Here is a 15,048-nt window from a genome sequence, read left to right as displayed (position 1 = left end):
TCTAGAGTTAATATGTATTACTTTGGTATGAGAAAAATTAATTTTACATTTTAAAATAAACTTAAAGAAATATAAATTAAGAATACTGAAGCAGATAGGTAAGGCCTGCTTCTCCTTCCTTGCCCTAATGAAAACACCTTCTCTAGAACTCTCTGTAGAAACCTTCAATGATTCAAAGACATGGCTGGATCCTTGCTTCTATTCTACAATGAAGGTCTAATAACACTATGTGAATGAAACATTCAAAGATAGGAAAAGTCATCCATCGGAACACCTCTCCCTACCTGGGCATATTGTAAGAGCTTCTCGGTGGCCTCAGGGTCTCTGTTCCAGATGAGGTCCTCACAGAGCTGGAGAAGTTCCTTGTGGATGTCATCATACACAGGAAGGCTTCCAGCATTCACTATCCCCATGTCCATACCAAACTAAGGGCAATAAAAAGAAAAATGAGGATTTCTAGGGATACTCTAAATTGGAGTCAGTGACTCTTTCTGTGAAGAACCAGATAGAAAATACTGTAGGCCATAGCTTCTGTTGCAACCACTCAGCTTTGCTGCTGTAGCATAAAAGCATCCATAGACAGGATACGAGTGAGAGTGTGTGACTTTGTTCTAATAAAACTGTATTCACAGAACTCTGTGAATAAAGCAGAGCAGAGTTAGTTTGTGAGCCGAAGTCTGTAAACCCCTGCACTAAGTAAAAACTGGTGTCAAAAGGTAAACAGGTGTTCCACTATACCTTGATTGCATGGTAAAGGAAAACCCCATGCATTGCTTCTCGAATGGCTTCCATTCCTCGGAATGAAAAGGACAAGTTGGAAAGACCTCCACTTACTTTGGCTCCCGGTAACGTTTCCTGGAAAAAATTTTAAAATGTGAAAAGATTTCCCTACTTTGCCAAAAGCAGCAATCACATCCCTTAAGCTTTATTTATAACAGTGGAAAGTAAAAAAAAAAAAAAACCAAACATATAGAGTTCGAAGTAATTCAGAGCTTCTTTTAGCTAGATGTAGACCACAACTTGCACATCAGGACATCACAAAGGCAGTGCTTCATAGTTTTTCCTACTAGACTCTAATCTCCCTAAGGGAAAATAAAAAATTCTGCTTTATCTCTGTATACTTCTACAGGGACCATGATAGGGCCACAATACATGGTGAGTATGCCATAAAATATTTGCTGCAGAGGGACTTCCCTGGCAGTCCAGTGGTTAAGACTCTGCGCTTCCACTGCAGGGGGCATGGGTTCGATCCCTGGTCGGGGAAGTAAGATCCTGCATGCCGCACCACACAGCTAAAAAGAAAAAAACTTTGCTGGATAAATAACAGAAAAAGAAAGAAACAGAGACAGACAACAGAGAGAGAGAGACAGACAGAGAGAACAAACAGAGAGACAGAGAGTAGTTGGTCATTCACGGAAGGCACAAGCTACTAGAAGGCTTCCATTGCCTAAATGAACAAACTCCCAGGTTCACTATAAACTTGACTAAGTTTAAAAGGGCAAAAGGAAATTGAGGTTCCCACCACACCTCATGACATATCAAGCATTAGTATGCGTGTGGAACAACAGGAACTCTTACTTACTGTTGGTTAAAGTACAAACTTGCTCAAGCATTTTGGGAGAGAGCTGGTCACTGTCTGCTACTGTGACCCAACCCTTCCACTTCTGGATATATTTTATAGGGAAGCTCATGCAAGAGATATATACAAGAACACTCACGGCAGCCTTGCTCATAACATACCCAAATTGGAAACAAACCAAACGTCTAGGGACTTCCCTGATGGAGAAGTGGTTAAGAAGCCACCTGCCAATGCAGAAGGCATGGGTTCAAGCCCTGGTCTGGGAAGATCCCACGTGTCGCGGAGCAACTAAGTCCATGCACCACAATTACTGAGCCTGCACTCTAGAGCCTGTGAGCCACAACTACTGAGCCCATGCACTGCAACTACTGAAGCCTGCGTGCCTAGAGCCCATGCTCCGCAATAAGAGAAGCCACCACAATGAGAAGCCCGCACACTGCAAGGAAGAGTAGCCCCTGCTCTCCGCAACTAGAGAAAAACCCGCAGGCAGCAACGAAGACCCAACGCAGCCAAAAATAAAACATTAAAAAAAATGTCTATCAACAGCAGAACAGTTATTAATTATGAAACAGGTATATGATGGAATATTATACATTAATTATAATGAACAAAGTACAGCTACAACAACACAGGTGAATCGTTAAAATGAGACTGGGTGAGGAAAAAAGGCATTAGAATCTTAAAGCTCAAAAATAGGCAAAACTTGGGCTTCCCTGGTGTCGCTGTGGTTGCGAGTCCACCGGCTGATGCAGGGGACACGGGTTCATGCCCCGGTCCGAGAAGATTCCACATGCCGCGGAGCGGCTGGCCCCGTGAGCCATGGCCACTGAGCCGGCGCGTCCGGAGCCTGTGCTCCGCAACAAGAGAGGCCACAACAGTGAGAGGCCCGCATACCGCAAAAAAAAAAAAAAAAAAAAGGCAAAACTATACTGTTTATACAGTTAATTCTCATTATTTGTGATAGTTATGTTCTATAAAGTCACTGTGAACACTGCAAATTGGGGAAAAAAAACACTGCTCCTATGGGAAATGCAGGGTTAGGTTCATGAACCTCTGGTCCCAAAATTATCATCACTGATCAACATATAACCCTGTTTTATATGTGTTTCCATTTAAAGACATCTTGTTTAGTATATATTGTTGATTGCCTACCACTGAGCTCACAGCCAACAGCACCACAACTCGTGTCTAAACAAAATTCATCTAACACACATATTTTCTCCATAAGGCGCATAACAGCCTTCTTGCACATAGGAACACTAAATAACACTTCAGCACAATGCGTGGGAGCCATTTAAACAGAGAAATCAATCACCAAGAAAAAGCTCAAGAATGTGAAAAACATGGCACTCAACAGACCATGAAAAGGGCACTTGTTTACGGAATGAGGGCTGAACCAAGAGGTTCAACCCTGTTGACTCATCTGGAACACGTGGGTCAGGCACTCAGCTCTCTCACCACTCTGCACATGCATATGCCTGTGAATGATGCAGAAGCACCATCAGCATTGATTTGGGGGTCACAAATAAATTTTAGTGAGTAGGTGAATTTGCAGATACAAAATCCATGGATAATTCAGATTGACTGTGTATACAGAAGTGTTAAAATTTTAAAGAAAAGCAACAAAGTAGAATCATAAAACTCAGCCTGTTGAAACATGCATAAAATTCAGAATGAGGGTGTAATGAGAAAGGGAGAGCCATGGGGGCACTACCCATGTTCCATTTCAGGACGCAAGTGAAAGTGTAAGCTATTATATGATTCATAATCAATTATTTATCATACTCTTATTTTTTCTATATTTCCCAGTATGTGTGTTTTACTTCACAGTACAAAATAACATATAAAAGAAAAACAATAAAGGCCCCTAAATTTCAGAAAACCAATTTACTACCTAAGAATAAGAATGTCAATATTCCTTGCCAATAAATATATATGTTAGCTCAAACTATTCACTGGAGCCATGTGATAAATCTAAGCAATGTCTTGGGTAGAAAGGAGAAAAATACTCATACTCACTTTAATGACTTTTGTTGCATTGATAAAATTAACAGCATACAAGTTGTGTTCTTCCATCCCAGTACCAATGGTGAGGATATTAGGGTCAAAGATGATGTCATTTGGATTGAAGCCCAGTTTTTTCAAAAGGAGATGGTAGGCCCGGGTGCACACTCTGATTTTGGTGTCTGTTTCTGTTGCCTGGGGAAAGGAGTAAAAGATGTAATTTGAAATAGAAAAATGAGGTGTTATCTATGAAAACAGAAGGACAATTCACTTGTTGAAAGCACTTAAGTATCAGTGCTTGGATTTCATAGAAATCCAAATGCCAAGCAGCCTCTAAATGTTTATCAAATTATCTCCAAGGAGGAATTGGTATAAAGTCCCTTTGTGTTTTCGTCAACACAACAGCTACACTACTTCTGTAAAGATCAAATCTTACATACACGTATGGTATATTAATAAACAGGTTTCTTAAAAATACACACATATGGGGGGCTTCCCTGGTGGCGCAGTGGTTGAGGGTCCGCCTGCTGATGCAGAGGACACGGGTTCATGCCCCGGTCCAGGAAGATCCCACATGCCGCGGAGCGGCTGGGCCCGTGAGCCATAGCCACTGAGCCTGCGCGTCCGGAGCCTGTGCTCCGCAACGGGTGAGGCCACAACAGTGAGAGGCCCGCGTACCGCAAAAAAAAAAACAACAAAAAAAAAACAAAAAAACCCCCACATATGATAAAAATTCAAATACTACTAAAGAATAAATTTAAAAATACGTGCCCTTTCTCTCTGGACCTGCCTGCAGTGTGCTAACCCATCACCGAGGCTTTCTTGGACCTTCCTGCAGTAACAGTCTACACAGATTCAAAGATGTGTATTTATTCCCCACCTCCAACCCCACCCACCATAACATTAGCTAACTAACTTGTGCCTTAAGTCATAAATATAAATTAATATTACTTTTCAAAACAGTGACCCTAGGGGCTTCCCTGGTGGCGCGGTGGTTGAGAGTCCGCCTGCCGATGCAGGGGACACGGGTTCATGCCCTGATCCCGGAAGATCCCACGTGCCGCGGAGCGGCTGGGCCCGCGAGCCATGGCCGCGGAGCCTGTGTGTCCGGAGCCTGTGCTCCGCAACGGGAGAGGCCACAGCAGTGAGAGGCCCGCGTACAGCAAAAAAAAAAAAAAAAAAAACAGTGACCCTAGAAAGCCAAGCACTGACTCCAGCAAATCCCAGTCCTCCTGTTGCTTCCCAATAGCCTCAGGATCAGGTCCCACGCCTCCAATTCTGTTTCCTATCATTGCCCCCTCATCTACTCCAGTCTCCCCACACTGCTCCCTTGATGTTCCTGAAACCCACCAAGCTTGTCCTCCCTCAGAACCTTTCTATTCATTGCTGCCACTGCCCGGAACACACTGTGACATGGCTTTGTGCTTTGCATCACGCAGGTCTCCACCCAAATGTCCCCTTTTCAGAGAAGCCTTCCTTAATCACCATGTCTAAACCAGCCTGCTGCCACCCCTCTTGCATCCTCCACTTTTTCATGGTATCTCTCCTTCTAGAAAATATATTTATTTGGCAACTTATTATTTTTTGTTGAGCCTAGGGCAGTGCCTGCCAGAGGATGTGCTCAATATTACTGTTGAATGAATGAATGAATGAATGAGGCTTTGACTCAGGGTATTTATTTATTTATTTATTTATGGCTGCGTTGGGTCTTCATTACTGTGCACGGGCTTTCTCTAGTTGTGGCGAGCAGGGGCTACTCTTCCTTGTGGTGCGCGGTCTTCTCATTGTGGTGACTTCTCTTGTTGCAGAGCATGGGCTCTAGGTGCGCGGGCTTCAGCAGTTGTGGCATGCAGGCTTCAGTAGTTGTGGCATGCGGGCTCAGTAGTTGTGGCTCGCGGGCTCAGTACTTGTGGCTCGTGGGCTCTAGAGCACAGGCTCAGTAGTTGTGGCGCAGACTTAGTTGCTCCGCAGCATGTGTGATCTTCCCGGACCAGGGATCGAACCCGTGTCCCCTGCATCGGCAGGTGGATTCTTACCCACTGCGCCCCCAGGGAAGCCCTGACTCAAGGCATTTCTGAACGTGGTCATGGAAACTGTCTTCAGGTCAAATTTACAACCTCAACGCGAGGCTTATTCAACAAATTTCATGCTGAATGATTTGTTTGTAGAAAAAAAACCAAATCTGCTCTGAAGAAAAAATGAATACCTGCTATCACTACAGTGGTTCCAAAAAAATAAGTCACATACAGTTCTGAATAAAAGTACAAAATGTTCTTGAAAAGTGTCCAACACCACTGAATTAAGTGTTGAGTCTTCCAGGCTGACTACTTGGAGGGAGGTTACCCTTGACCAGATGTGAACATGAAGTATGGTAAATAAGCTGCTGATCACACACATCCTGACCTCTAGAGGGAGCTCTCAGGCGACCGCAGGGATGAGGGGTGCAGACACTGCTGTAGTTCAAGGACATTCAGTGAGGCCCCAGCCTCCAGAGAAAGGCGTGGCGGGGGAATTATAAAAAGAACTCACTCGGATCTAGGCTTCTGATTGCTCGCCTACTTTGGTGTTCTTTTTCAACTGTTCTCCATGATGTCTAATCTATCCCTGCTTCCTGCAGCTGCTGGGGTTAGAGTTTACCTCCTGCTGGGGATGTGCTCCCACGACTTAGCAGACCAAGGGGCCCAGGCAAAGGACCACAAGGAGTGGGCTCTGCAGCCCCACTGCTCCAGGCTTCAGGGAAAGTGGCAGGCTCTCATCTTCCTTAACTGAATGTCTTCAACAAACTTCTTACGTCTTCCTTCAGTTAGTGATAAAGTTAAGGTTAAGATCAAGATGTGGGCCCAGAAGAAAGTGGTCAAGAGCAGGTCACCCAGGGTCACCTTTAGTCTTGGACTTTATTTCCCCCTTCACAGAGAGCCAAACAGAGTTCTAGGTTCTAGGTTCACGGCCCAGCTAAGCTCACTAAGAGAAAAGGCACAGGGGTTTGGGGCTACCAGTGCTGTTAGTATTTCTTCATCACCTAGTTTGGTTGGTAGGTCCTGGTCCTTTCTTTCTCTGAGCCATGAATGACATCTCACAGGACAGGAATTCATTTCTAGGTCAGAACTGAATCATCAACTATCAGCTCTGCAAGGATGAGGCCCCTGTCAAATTGTTCTCCCAGCACCTAGTACACTACCTGCCACATTAACAGACAAGCAGCTACTGTCTGTTGAATAAACAAGCAAATCTCAGAATGCACAGAGTTTCAACGGACAGGTCTTTGCCAGGAGCATATCATGTTAGATTCTCCAAGGTTCTCTTTGTCCTGTTCCTCAGCCAGGGCTGTGAGATAAACATACTAATAAGCTTCAAGGCTTGAGGATTTCAAAGATGCAGAAGCTCTCAACTCTGGTGGCACGTTTTAATAACCCAGAGGGATTTTCATTTTCTAATACTAATACCTGAACCTCACTCAAGACCACTTCAATCAGAATCCTGAGATGAGACCTAAGCAACAGTATTTTTAAAGAGCCCCTTAGCGATACTAACACACAGCCCAGGTGAGAACCACTAAAGAGTGAGATGCACCTTCTCAGGCTGAGGTAGAAGAAACCTCAGTGACAATACTGAAAATCTAAGGGCCAAGATGGATTAATAAATATCTTTTATGATTTTATAATTTATCAGGTTTATTCTTAAGCCGTAGTAAAGCTAGAAAGCCATCAGTAGGTAGGAGGCATCAGTTAAGAAATCCACTGCTCAGGTTTTGCTAGATTATCAGACACTTAGGGAAAAATGAGATAAGCATAAAACAATTTTTTTTTTTTTTTTTTTTTTTGCGGTATGCGGGCCTCTCACTGTTGTGGCCTCCCCCGCTGCGGAGCACAGGCTCCGGACGCGCAGGCTCCGGACGCGCAGGCTCAGCGGCCATGGCTCACGGGCCCAGCCGCTCCGCGGCATATGGGATCCTCCCAGACCGGGGCACGAACCCGTATCCCCTGCATCGGCAGGCGGACTCTCAACCACTTGCGCCACCAGGGAGGCCCATAAAACAATTTTTGATTTAGTTATCGAGGCTGATACTATGAGAAAGAAAGAAAAAGGATCAAAGACACCTAGGTTCTGTGAAAATGCACCCTGACAAGGAACAGAGAAGGAACGGGACCAACTTCAGAGGCAAGTTAAAGGTTTCAAACTTGACTGAACCAGCTTAAAGTGGGCCACGGAACACAGCAGAGTTCAAAACGGAAGTGACGGAAAGGGATGTGTGTGCCACCATCAGAAAGGCACCGACAAGTCAGAAAGAAAAAAGCTGAAGAAGGAAAGTTTCCAAGGGAAAATACAGGACAAGAGACCCGTTGGCTTAAAATCACTCAGGGCAAAGGATTGGTTCAGAAATCCTTGGAGTGACTTCTCTACTGGGGTAAATGTGTGGGCGTAAGTAGCTGAAGGTTAGGACACCCAGAGGCCAGCAGAAGCCACAGGCCTGCAGGCAGAAGTGAGGCATGGGATGAAGGACAGGGCAGAGCACTGAGCTGGGGTCGCAGGAGATGCAAGGTCACCTTGGAATGCCTCCTGGCTCACCCTTCTCCTGAAAGAACGGAGGCTGTGCCCCTGGCAGAACTCACACTTAAGGCAGAATGTGGATGCCAGGATTATAGAGGAAATGGATAGGATTTCAGACGTGGAATCGACACCGAGAGGCGATCTGGTGAGGAAAAAGCGGTGTCAGTTGCAATCTAGAAACTGCAGGTGCCACCACACTGAAAACTTCTGAACTCTTTAAAGAAGTCAAGTTGTTTTAAAAGTCACCTTCCAGGAGAGGATGCAAATTCTGTGCAGCGTGAAAGGGAGGAAAGAGAAGGAAATTCTTAATATGTTTATCGATCCCTGGATAGAGTGGAGGGTTGGTCGGCTTTAGTACATTCAAAGGGAGAGCTAGGAAGGGGATACAGTAGAAGGAGACAGCTCATAGGAAGGGCAAAGAAAAAGACTGACCTACTATCCAGAGATGTATTTAAAACCAATACCCAAAAATATTTAGATAAGACCCATAACCTATCTAGTTTTGCCTTCCTTTTAACAATCGAGCTTTAAATATGAACTCTTTCCCTGCCCCTCAGATCTTTCTGGAATCCCACCATGCTAGATTTTCCCTGCTTCATCAGGTCTTTCTTCCACTTTCACCAAAACCTCCGAAAGGCACTGAATCTTGCAAGGAGCTGGGCCTTCTGCTAACCCTCATTTATCCTCAGTGCCCAGAGCCCAAGGCTTGGCACAGAGGAGTAAAATACGAAAACCATATTTGTCCTTTCCCCATCAGCCAGACAACATCAGAGAGAAAAACGGGTAGCAGAAAAGAAGCTGCCCTGGGTTAAGAATTGGGTTACTCAACCTTGATACTGTTGACAATCTGGACCAGAGCATTCTTTGCTGCGGGGGCCGCCCTACGCATTGGAGGGCTTTGCCCGCTCCCACTAGATGAGAGAGCACGTCCCCTCCCAACAACCCAGTCATGACAACAAAAAATCTGTCTAGACATCGCCAAATGTCCCCTGGGGTTGCAAAATCACCCCTCCCCCAACTTGAGAACTACTGGTTTAGAGGAACCACAGGGGATACAGCAGGTGAGGAGACCAGAAACCAGACTCATCTGCAAGGTCATTATCATGAGCCAACAGGTGCTCGTGGCTTTTCTCTAGAACCTGCAGAGACAGGCTGTTTTCTGGAAAATCCTACTCTGCAAAGCCAAATACTAAGGCCTGGATGAAGCAACGCTACGTTCCAGCAGGGGCAAATGAACCCACTCAAATCTTCTCTCTCACAGCGAGGGGTGCCAGGCACATGCCAGGGAGCTGGGACCCTCAGCATAGGAGGTATGCCTACTGTATGCTGTGCTGTTATTCCTGTAGGACAACTGAACACCTCAGGCACAGAGGTCTTGAGACCAGGCGTGGCTCAGAGGCCTATGTTCCTCATATCCCTACCACAAACTCCTACCTCTGAAGGCAATCTGGACAAGTCTCCTTCTTACAAACAGAGAATTTAAAATATAACTACCTTATAAGGAAAGGTCCAAGGAGATAAATACTCAATCATGGCATCTTAACCAGAGAGGGGTGACCTCTCTATAGCCACTAAAAAGGAGGCCCCTGAAATGCAGAAATATATGTCAGATTTTAATAAAGCTGGGAGAGCGTCAGAGCAGAAACTCTGAGAATCAACTCCTAGGCTTGGGTCAACTACCTTCACCAAGGAAAAAAATAAAGGGCAAACTAACAACTATTGATTTTGGTTTCCTACAACTATGTGTTTATCATACTATGGTGCATAACTTACTGGAAAATATAAAATATTCAACTCGAAAACAGTGTCAATTTATCTAAAATTTAAAAAGAAGTTGTTATGAAATAAAAATCTAAAAAATTACTACCAAAGGAAAAATATTTAAGAAAGGAAAAATAAGTCAAAATCACAACAACAAAACAACACAAATACCAAGGAATGTTCTTGAGGCTTCCTATTTAAGAAAAACTATAAAACTTGATTGAGGGGCTTCCCTGGTGGCGCAGTGGTTGAGAGTCCGCCTGCCGATGCAGGGGACACGGGTTCGTGCCCCGGTCCGGGAAGATCCCCCATGCCATGGAGCGGTTAGGCCCGTGAGCCACGGCCGATGAGCCTGCACATCCAGAGCCTGTGCTCCGCAATGGGAGAGGCCACAACAGTGAGAGGCCCACGTACCACAAAAAAAACAAAAACAAAAAACTTGACTGAATAGTAACCAGAAAGATATATCATGTTCCTGAATGTCTCCCAGATACCAATTCCTCATTATCTTCTAGGTTAGGATTTATTACATTTTAATCAGTATCCTAATGGGAGTTTTATTTCTCCATAAATTAGAATATTATGTTCCAATCATTTTAACATAGGAAAATGTGCTGAATATAATGGATCTTTTATAGGATGATATTATTCTTTTACATAGTTTACACACATGCAAACAAAAATAAAATAGTCTACTCTACTATGTGATAACTGTATTTCTAAGAAAACTTACATTATGAAAAATTGTCACAAAAGTAATCACTTCAATTAGAAAAGGAGAATTAAATCTAGAGGTGAGTAGTAATAACTTTTCCCACAAAAATTTCAATAATGAAAGTGTTCTTTGTATTTTATATATTATTACGTATATTATATATATATATTTTTTGTTGTTGTCGTTATTTAGAGTTAAAAGTAACAGCTGATCAAAACTACTCACATCAACAAAAAACACAGAAGTGCTTCCTTATTTGCCTTATAATCCAGAAGTCTCAGGGCCAGTCCTCCCTGTCATACCTGGCCTTGACCTTGCAGTTTTCACTGCACTATGGATCACAAACATAAAGCAAAGACAGTCGCCATGTACTGGAACGTAAGCACATTGTATCTTCTGCTTTGTTCAGTTGCAACAGTGGTCTTCCATTTAAGAGAGCTGTTTTCTCCTTATAACCAGTGGTGTCATCCAAGCAAAGCGAACCTTGGTTCTTACCTGATTGTTACACTCAAAGTTGTTACGAACTCAATTAATAGAAGAAATGCCTTTGCATCAAAATATCTGTATCACTGATTTCTGAACTATTCAAGTATATGAGTTTTTTACTGTGTGTTTTATAATTTTCAATACTACAATCCTTCAACGAGCATATGTAGGTCTATAATTATATAGAAAAATTACTTTTAATCAGGAAAAGCAGTTTTTGAAAAGGGACCTTTAATCCCACCACCTTTACTCTAACAGCTATTCTCCTTAATAGCATTTTCCTCCAATCTTTATCAAATGGGGTTTTTATGTAGTTGCATATACAGTGTCTATATAACTATTGGTTTTTAATCTTTTAATTTATATCTTGTAAGCACTGTCATGCTGCTCCACAATCTTCATAATTAATATTGAAATACTCTGGATAATATTACAACTGAATGATAACCTAAGTTATCACTTTCTCTCCAGTTGGGCATTTAGGTTGTTTTATCTTCAATAAAAAGCTGGTGAAAAACCTTGGCATATATAGAATTCTTATGCTGCTGAATGTTTTTATTAGGATACTTTCCCAGAAATGAGATCATTACCTCAAAGGGTATGAACACTTGCATGTCTCTCGATAGGCATTATGGGGTCTTTCAAAAGGACTGTCTCAGTTTTCACTACACTTTACAATGAATGAGGCCTTCTGTTTACCACTGCTGTACCAGCACAGATCTTGATCATTTTAAAGTTTACTTTTGCTAACTTAATAAGGATGAAATGTCACTTTAATATTGCTCTAATGTGTGTTTCTCTCATAACTAGCAAGTTAAAAAATTTCCCCTACATTTGCTTTTTATTTGTGGACTCATTCAAATCTAAATTGGGAAAGCTTGTTCTCAGCCAAGATCAAGCACTCTGCGGGGGAGATAACACAGGATTTGGAAGCATGCGTCTGTCTTCAAACTAGGCAGACCAGGGCTCCATCACGTCCTAGCCATTTGACCTTGGCTCACTGTAAAATGGGGCGACAGCTACCCCACATGGTTACTGTGAGGACTAAATGAGATAAACTCTGCTGGTGGTTTTCAGCCAGAGTATACAGGAGTATCACGTCTAAAGCTTTAAAATTACCGAAGCCAGGTCTCACCCCAGACCAAATGAGTCAGAAACTCAGGGGGCGGAGCCCAGGGGTGTGTATGTGTTTTAACAGCACAGGCAGCAACTACCCTTCCCCATGGGAGTGCTTCTGCTTCACACTTCTGGTAAAGCACCAGTACACGAAGCAAACAACATGCCATTCTCATTCTCAGGGCTGACCTTGCCTCCTGCTTCACTGAGAAAATAGAAGCAGTCAACCCCCGCCCCCCAGCACTCCCAGCCCTGCCTGCTGCTGCTGCTGCTGCGCTGTGAGCACGCTGCCCTGCCCCCTGCACACTGGCTGCCAGCCCCTCGACCCACAAGGTCATGGACTGAGCAAGTGCCCCCTTTCTCCTGCGCACCAATTCCTCCCCTTCTCTCTACCAGGTCACTCCCACCAGCTTGCAAACACATATTGTCACATCATCTGTCTTCACACACACAGACACACACACACACACCCCCTTTCTTAACCTCACATCCATCTCTGGTTTCCACTCTATTTCTGTTCCCCTTTATGGCACAACTCCCCCAAAATGGTTTATACCTGCTGCCCCCAATTCTCCTCTTCTCTCTTGAACCCACTGCGATTAAGCTTTCATCTCCTTGGAAACAGCACAGCAAGATCATAAACTACCCCATTTCTAAATCCAAGGGTAAATTCTTGATCTCCTCCTCCCTGATCTGCCCACAGCTCTTTAAAATAGCTTGTCACGCCCTTCCAGAAGGTTCCTTTTCACTTGGCTTCCAGGTGAACTCTCCCCTCTGGTTCCTCTCCTACCAAACAGGCCGCTCCTTCCCAAGTTCTTCTGATGGCCTCTCCTCTTCTCCCTGACCACGAAGCACTGTGGCTCCAAGACTAGCTTAGTCCTAGGGCCTCTTCTCTACTGTCATTCCTTTGGTGAAGTCAGTCTCACTGCTTTAAATATCATCTAGGAATAAATAATTCCCAAGTAAGGCAATCCTACCTTCAGGCCAGACTTTGCCCATGAGGCCCGCACTCATCTCCACAACCACATCCTGAGCACACCACTGGAAACACACGGCCAAAGCGGAACTTCTCCTCAGCCTGTCCCAGATCGGCTGCTCACTGCCCTCCTACCTCGACCGCCCAGGCCAAAAAGCTGAATATTATCTGTGACTCCTCCTCCTTTCATGGCTCACAACCAACTCGAAGGCAAATCCTACTGGCTCTACCTTAAAGACACATCTAGAAATGGATGACTGCTCACGTCTTCTGTTGCTCCCGCCTTGGTTCTGGCCACCATCATCCCTCATCTGCGCTACAGCAACAACCTCCAGTGGCTCTGCTTGGTCCCCGCAGACCATTCTCCCCAAAGAACCAGAGTGGTTTTGAAACATAAATGGAACCATGTTCTCTCCTCTGCTCAAAACCCTTCAGTGGCTTCCCAGCTCACTCACAGGAAGAGCCAAAGTGTTAACAGTGGTCTCCAAGGCCCTACACGATTTGGTGGCTGCTTTTTTTTTTTTTTTTAGCCGCGTTGGGTCTTTGTTGCTGCGCGTGGGCTTTCTCTAGTTGCGGCGAGTGGGGGCTACTCTTCGTTGCGGAGCACAGGCTCTAGGCGTGCGGGCTTCAGTAGTTGCGGCATGTGGGCTTCAGTAGTTGTGGCTCGCAGGCTCTAGAGCACGGGCTCAGTAGTTGTGGTGCACGGGCTAAGTTGCTCCGCGGCATGTGGGATCTTCCCGGAGCAGGGATCAAACCCGTGGTCCCTTGCATTGGCAGGCAGATTCTTAACCAGGGAAGCCCGCAGCTGCCTTTTTAACCTCAGAACTTCTCAATCTCTTCTTTTTCCCTCTATTCCATCCCAAACCATTCTATATAAAAGAGCATCCCCCACCCTCATCCTGGTACTCCTATCACCCTTATCTCTTTCTTATCCCTTCAGTGTATTCAGTACCATCCGTGTGTGTGTGTGTGTGTGTGTGTGTGTCTTTATGTTTTTTCATTTATTATTCCCTTTGCCCTCTACGAACATAAACTGCACAAGGGCAGGGACTAGGTTTGTTCCCTGCTATCTCCTCAGGGCCTGGCACATACTAGGTGCTCAAGATATATTTGAAGGAATTTGAGAAGATAGCTGCCTCCGTTAAACAATAACAGGTTGCTATATAAATTTGAAAAAGAACATTTAGGTAACAAAAAAGAGCTCCTGGAAAAAGAAGACATAAACACAGATGTAGAAATCTCACACAGAGCAGAACAAAATGTCAGCACTGAAAAACAGGAGGGAAAAGATAAGAAAATTAGGCGATCTTTCTAAAACATCCAGTTTCTGAATAATACACAGGCCAAGAGAGGCTAAACAATTCAAGGAAACTTCCTGCAACTGCGGCTATAAGTTTCCTGACTGACAGGGCCTACTGAGTGCCCAGCACAAGGAATGGCTCATAATCACTAGATTTCAGAATACCATGGACACAGAAGATCCAAGAAGCATCCAGAAAATGAGACAATAAATAGGTTTCACAAAAAGAATCAAGGGTTAGAATAGCACTGGACTTCTCACCAATACCAATGGAAACTAGAAGACAATGGATCAATGAGTTCAAAACATAGAGAAAATAATTTCAAGCTTGTACTCCTATACCCACACAATTGTTAATTAAGTGTAAAAGTAGAATAAAGCCGTTTTCAGACATGAAAGGTTTCAAAAATATTTACTGCCATGTCTTCTTTCATAAGAAGCTAACCAGAGGATACAGGTCACTAAATGAGAGATTAAACCAAGAATGAGGAAATTATGAGATCTAAACACCTAAGAGAGAGGTGAGAAGAACTGTCCACATGATGGGGAGGGACATCTTGCAG

At 44.1% G+C, this 15,048-nt stretch overlaps 1 protein-coding gene across 4 annotated transcripts in view; it reads right to left on the bottom strand.

Annotated features, from left to right (window-relative positions):
- Positions 1–15,048, bottom strand: part of MTR (5-methyltetrahydrofolate-homocysteine methyltransferase) — a 118,496-nt gene that overhangs the window by 58,745 nt on the left and 44,703 nt on the right. For all 4 annotated transcript variants that reach the window (XM_060108280.1, XM_060108307.1, XM_060108290.1 and 1 more), the window contains exons 16-18: positions 3,599–3,778; positions 739–855; positions 285–425 (exon numbers count right to left, since the gene is read on the bottom strand). In XM_060108280.1, the coding sequence (XP_059964263.1) occupies positions 285–425; positions 739–855; positions 3,599–3,778 (438 nt within the window). The remainder of the gene's footprint in view (positions 1–284; positions 426–738; positions 856–3,598; positions 3,779–15,048) is intronic.

The sequence above is a fragment of the Mesoplodon densirostris genome, chromosome 1 (genome assembly GCF_025265405.1).
Source record: "Mesoplodon densirostris isolate mMesDen1 chromosome 1, mMesDen1 primary haplotype, whole genome shotgun sequence".
Lineage (NCBI taxonomy): Eukaryota > Metazoa > Chordata > Mammalia > Artiodactyla > Ziphiidae > Mesoplodon > Mesoplodon densirostris.
Note: the sequence above shows the minus strand (reverse complement) of the source record. Positions and strands in the feature narration are given on the sequence as shown.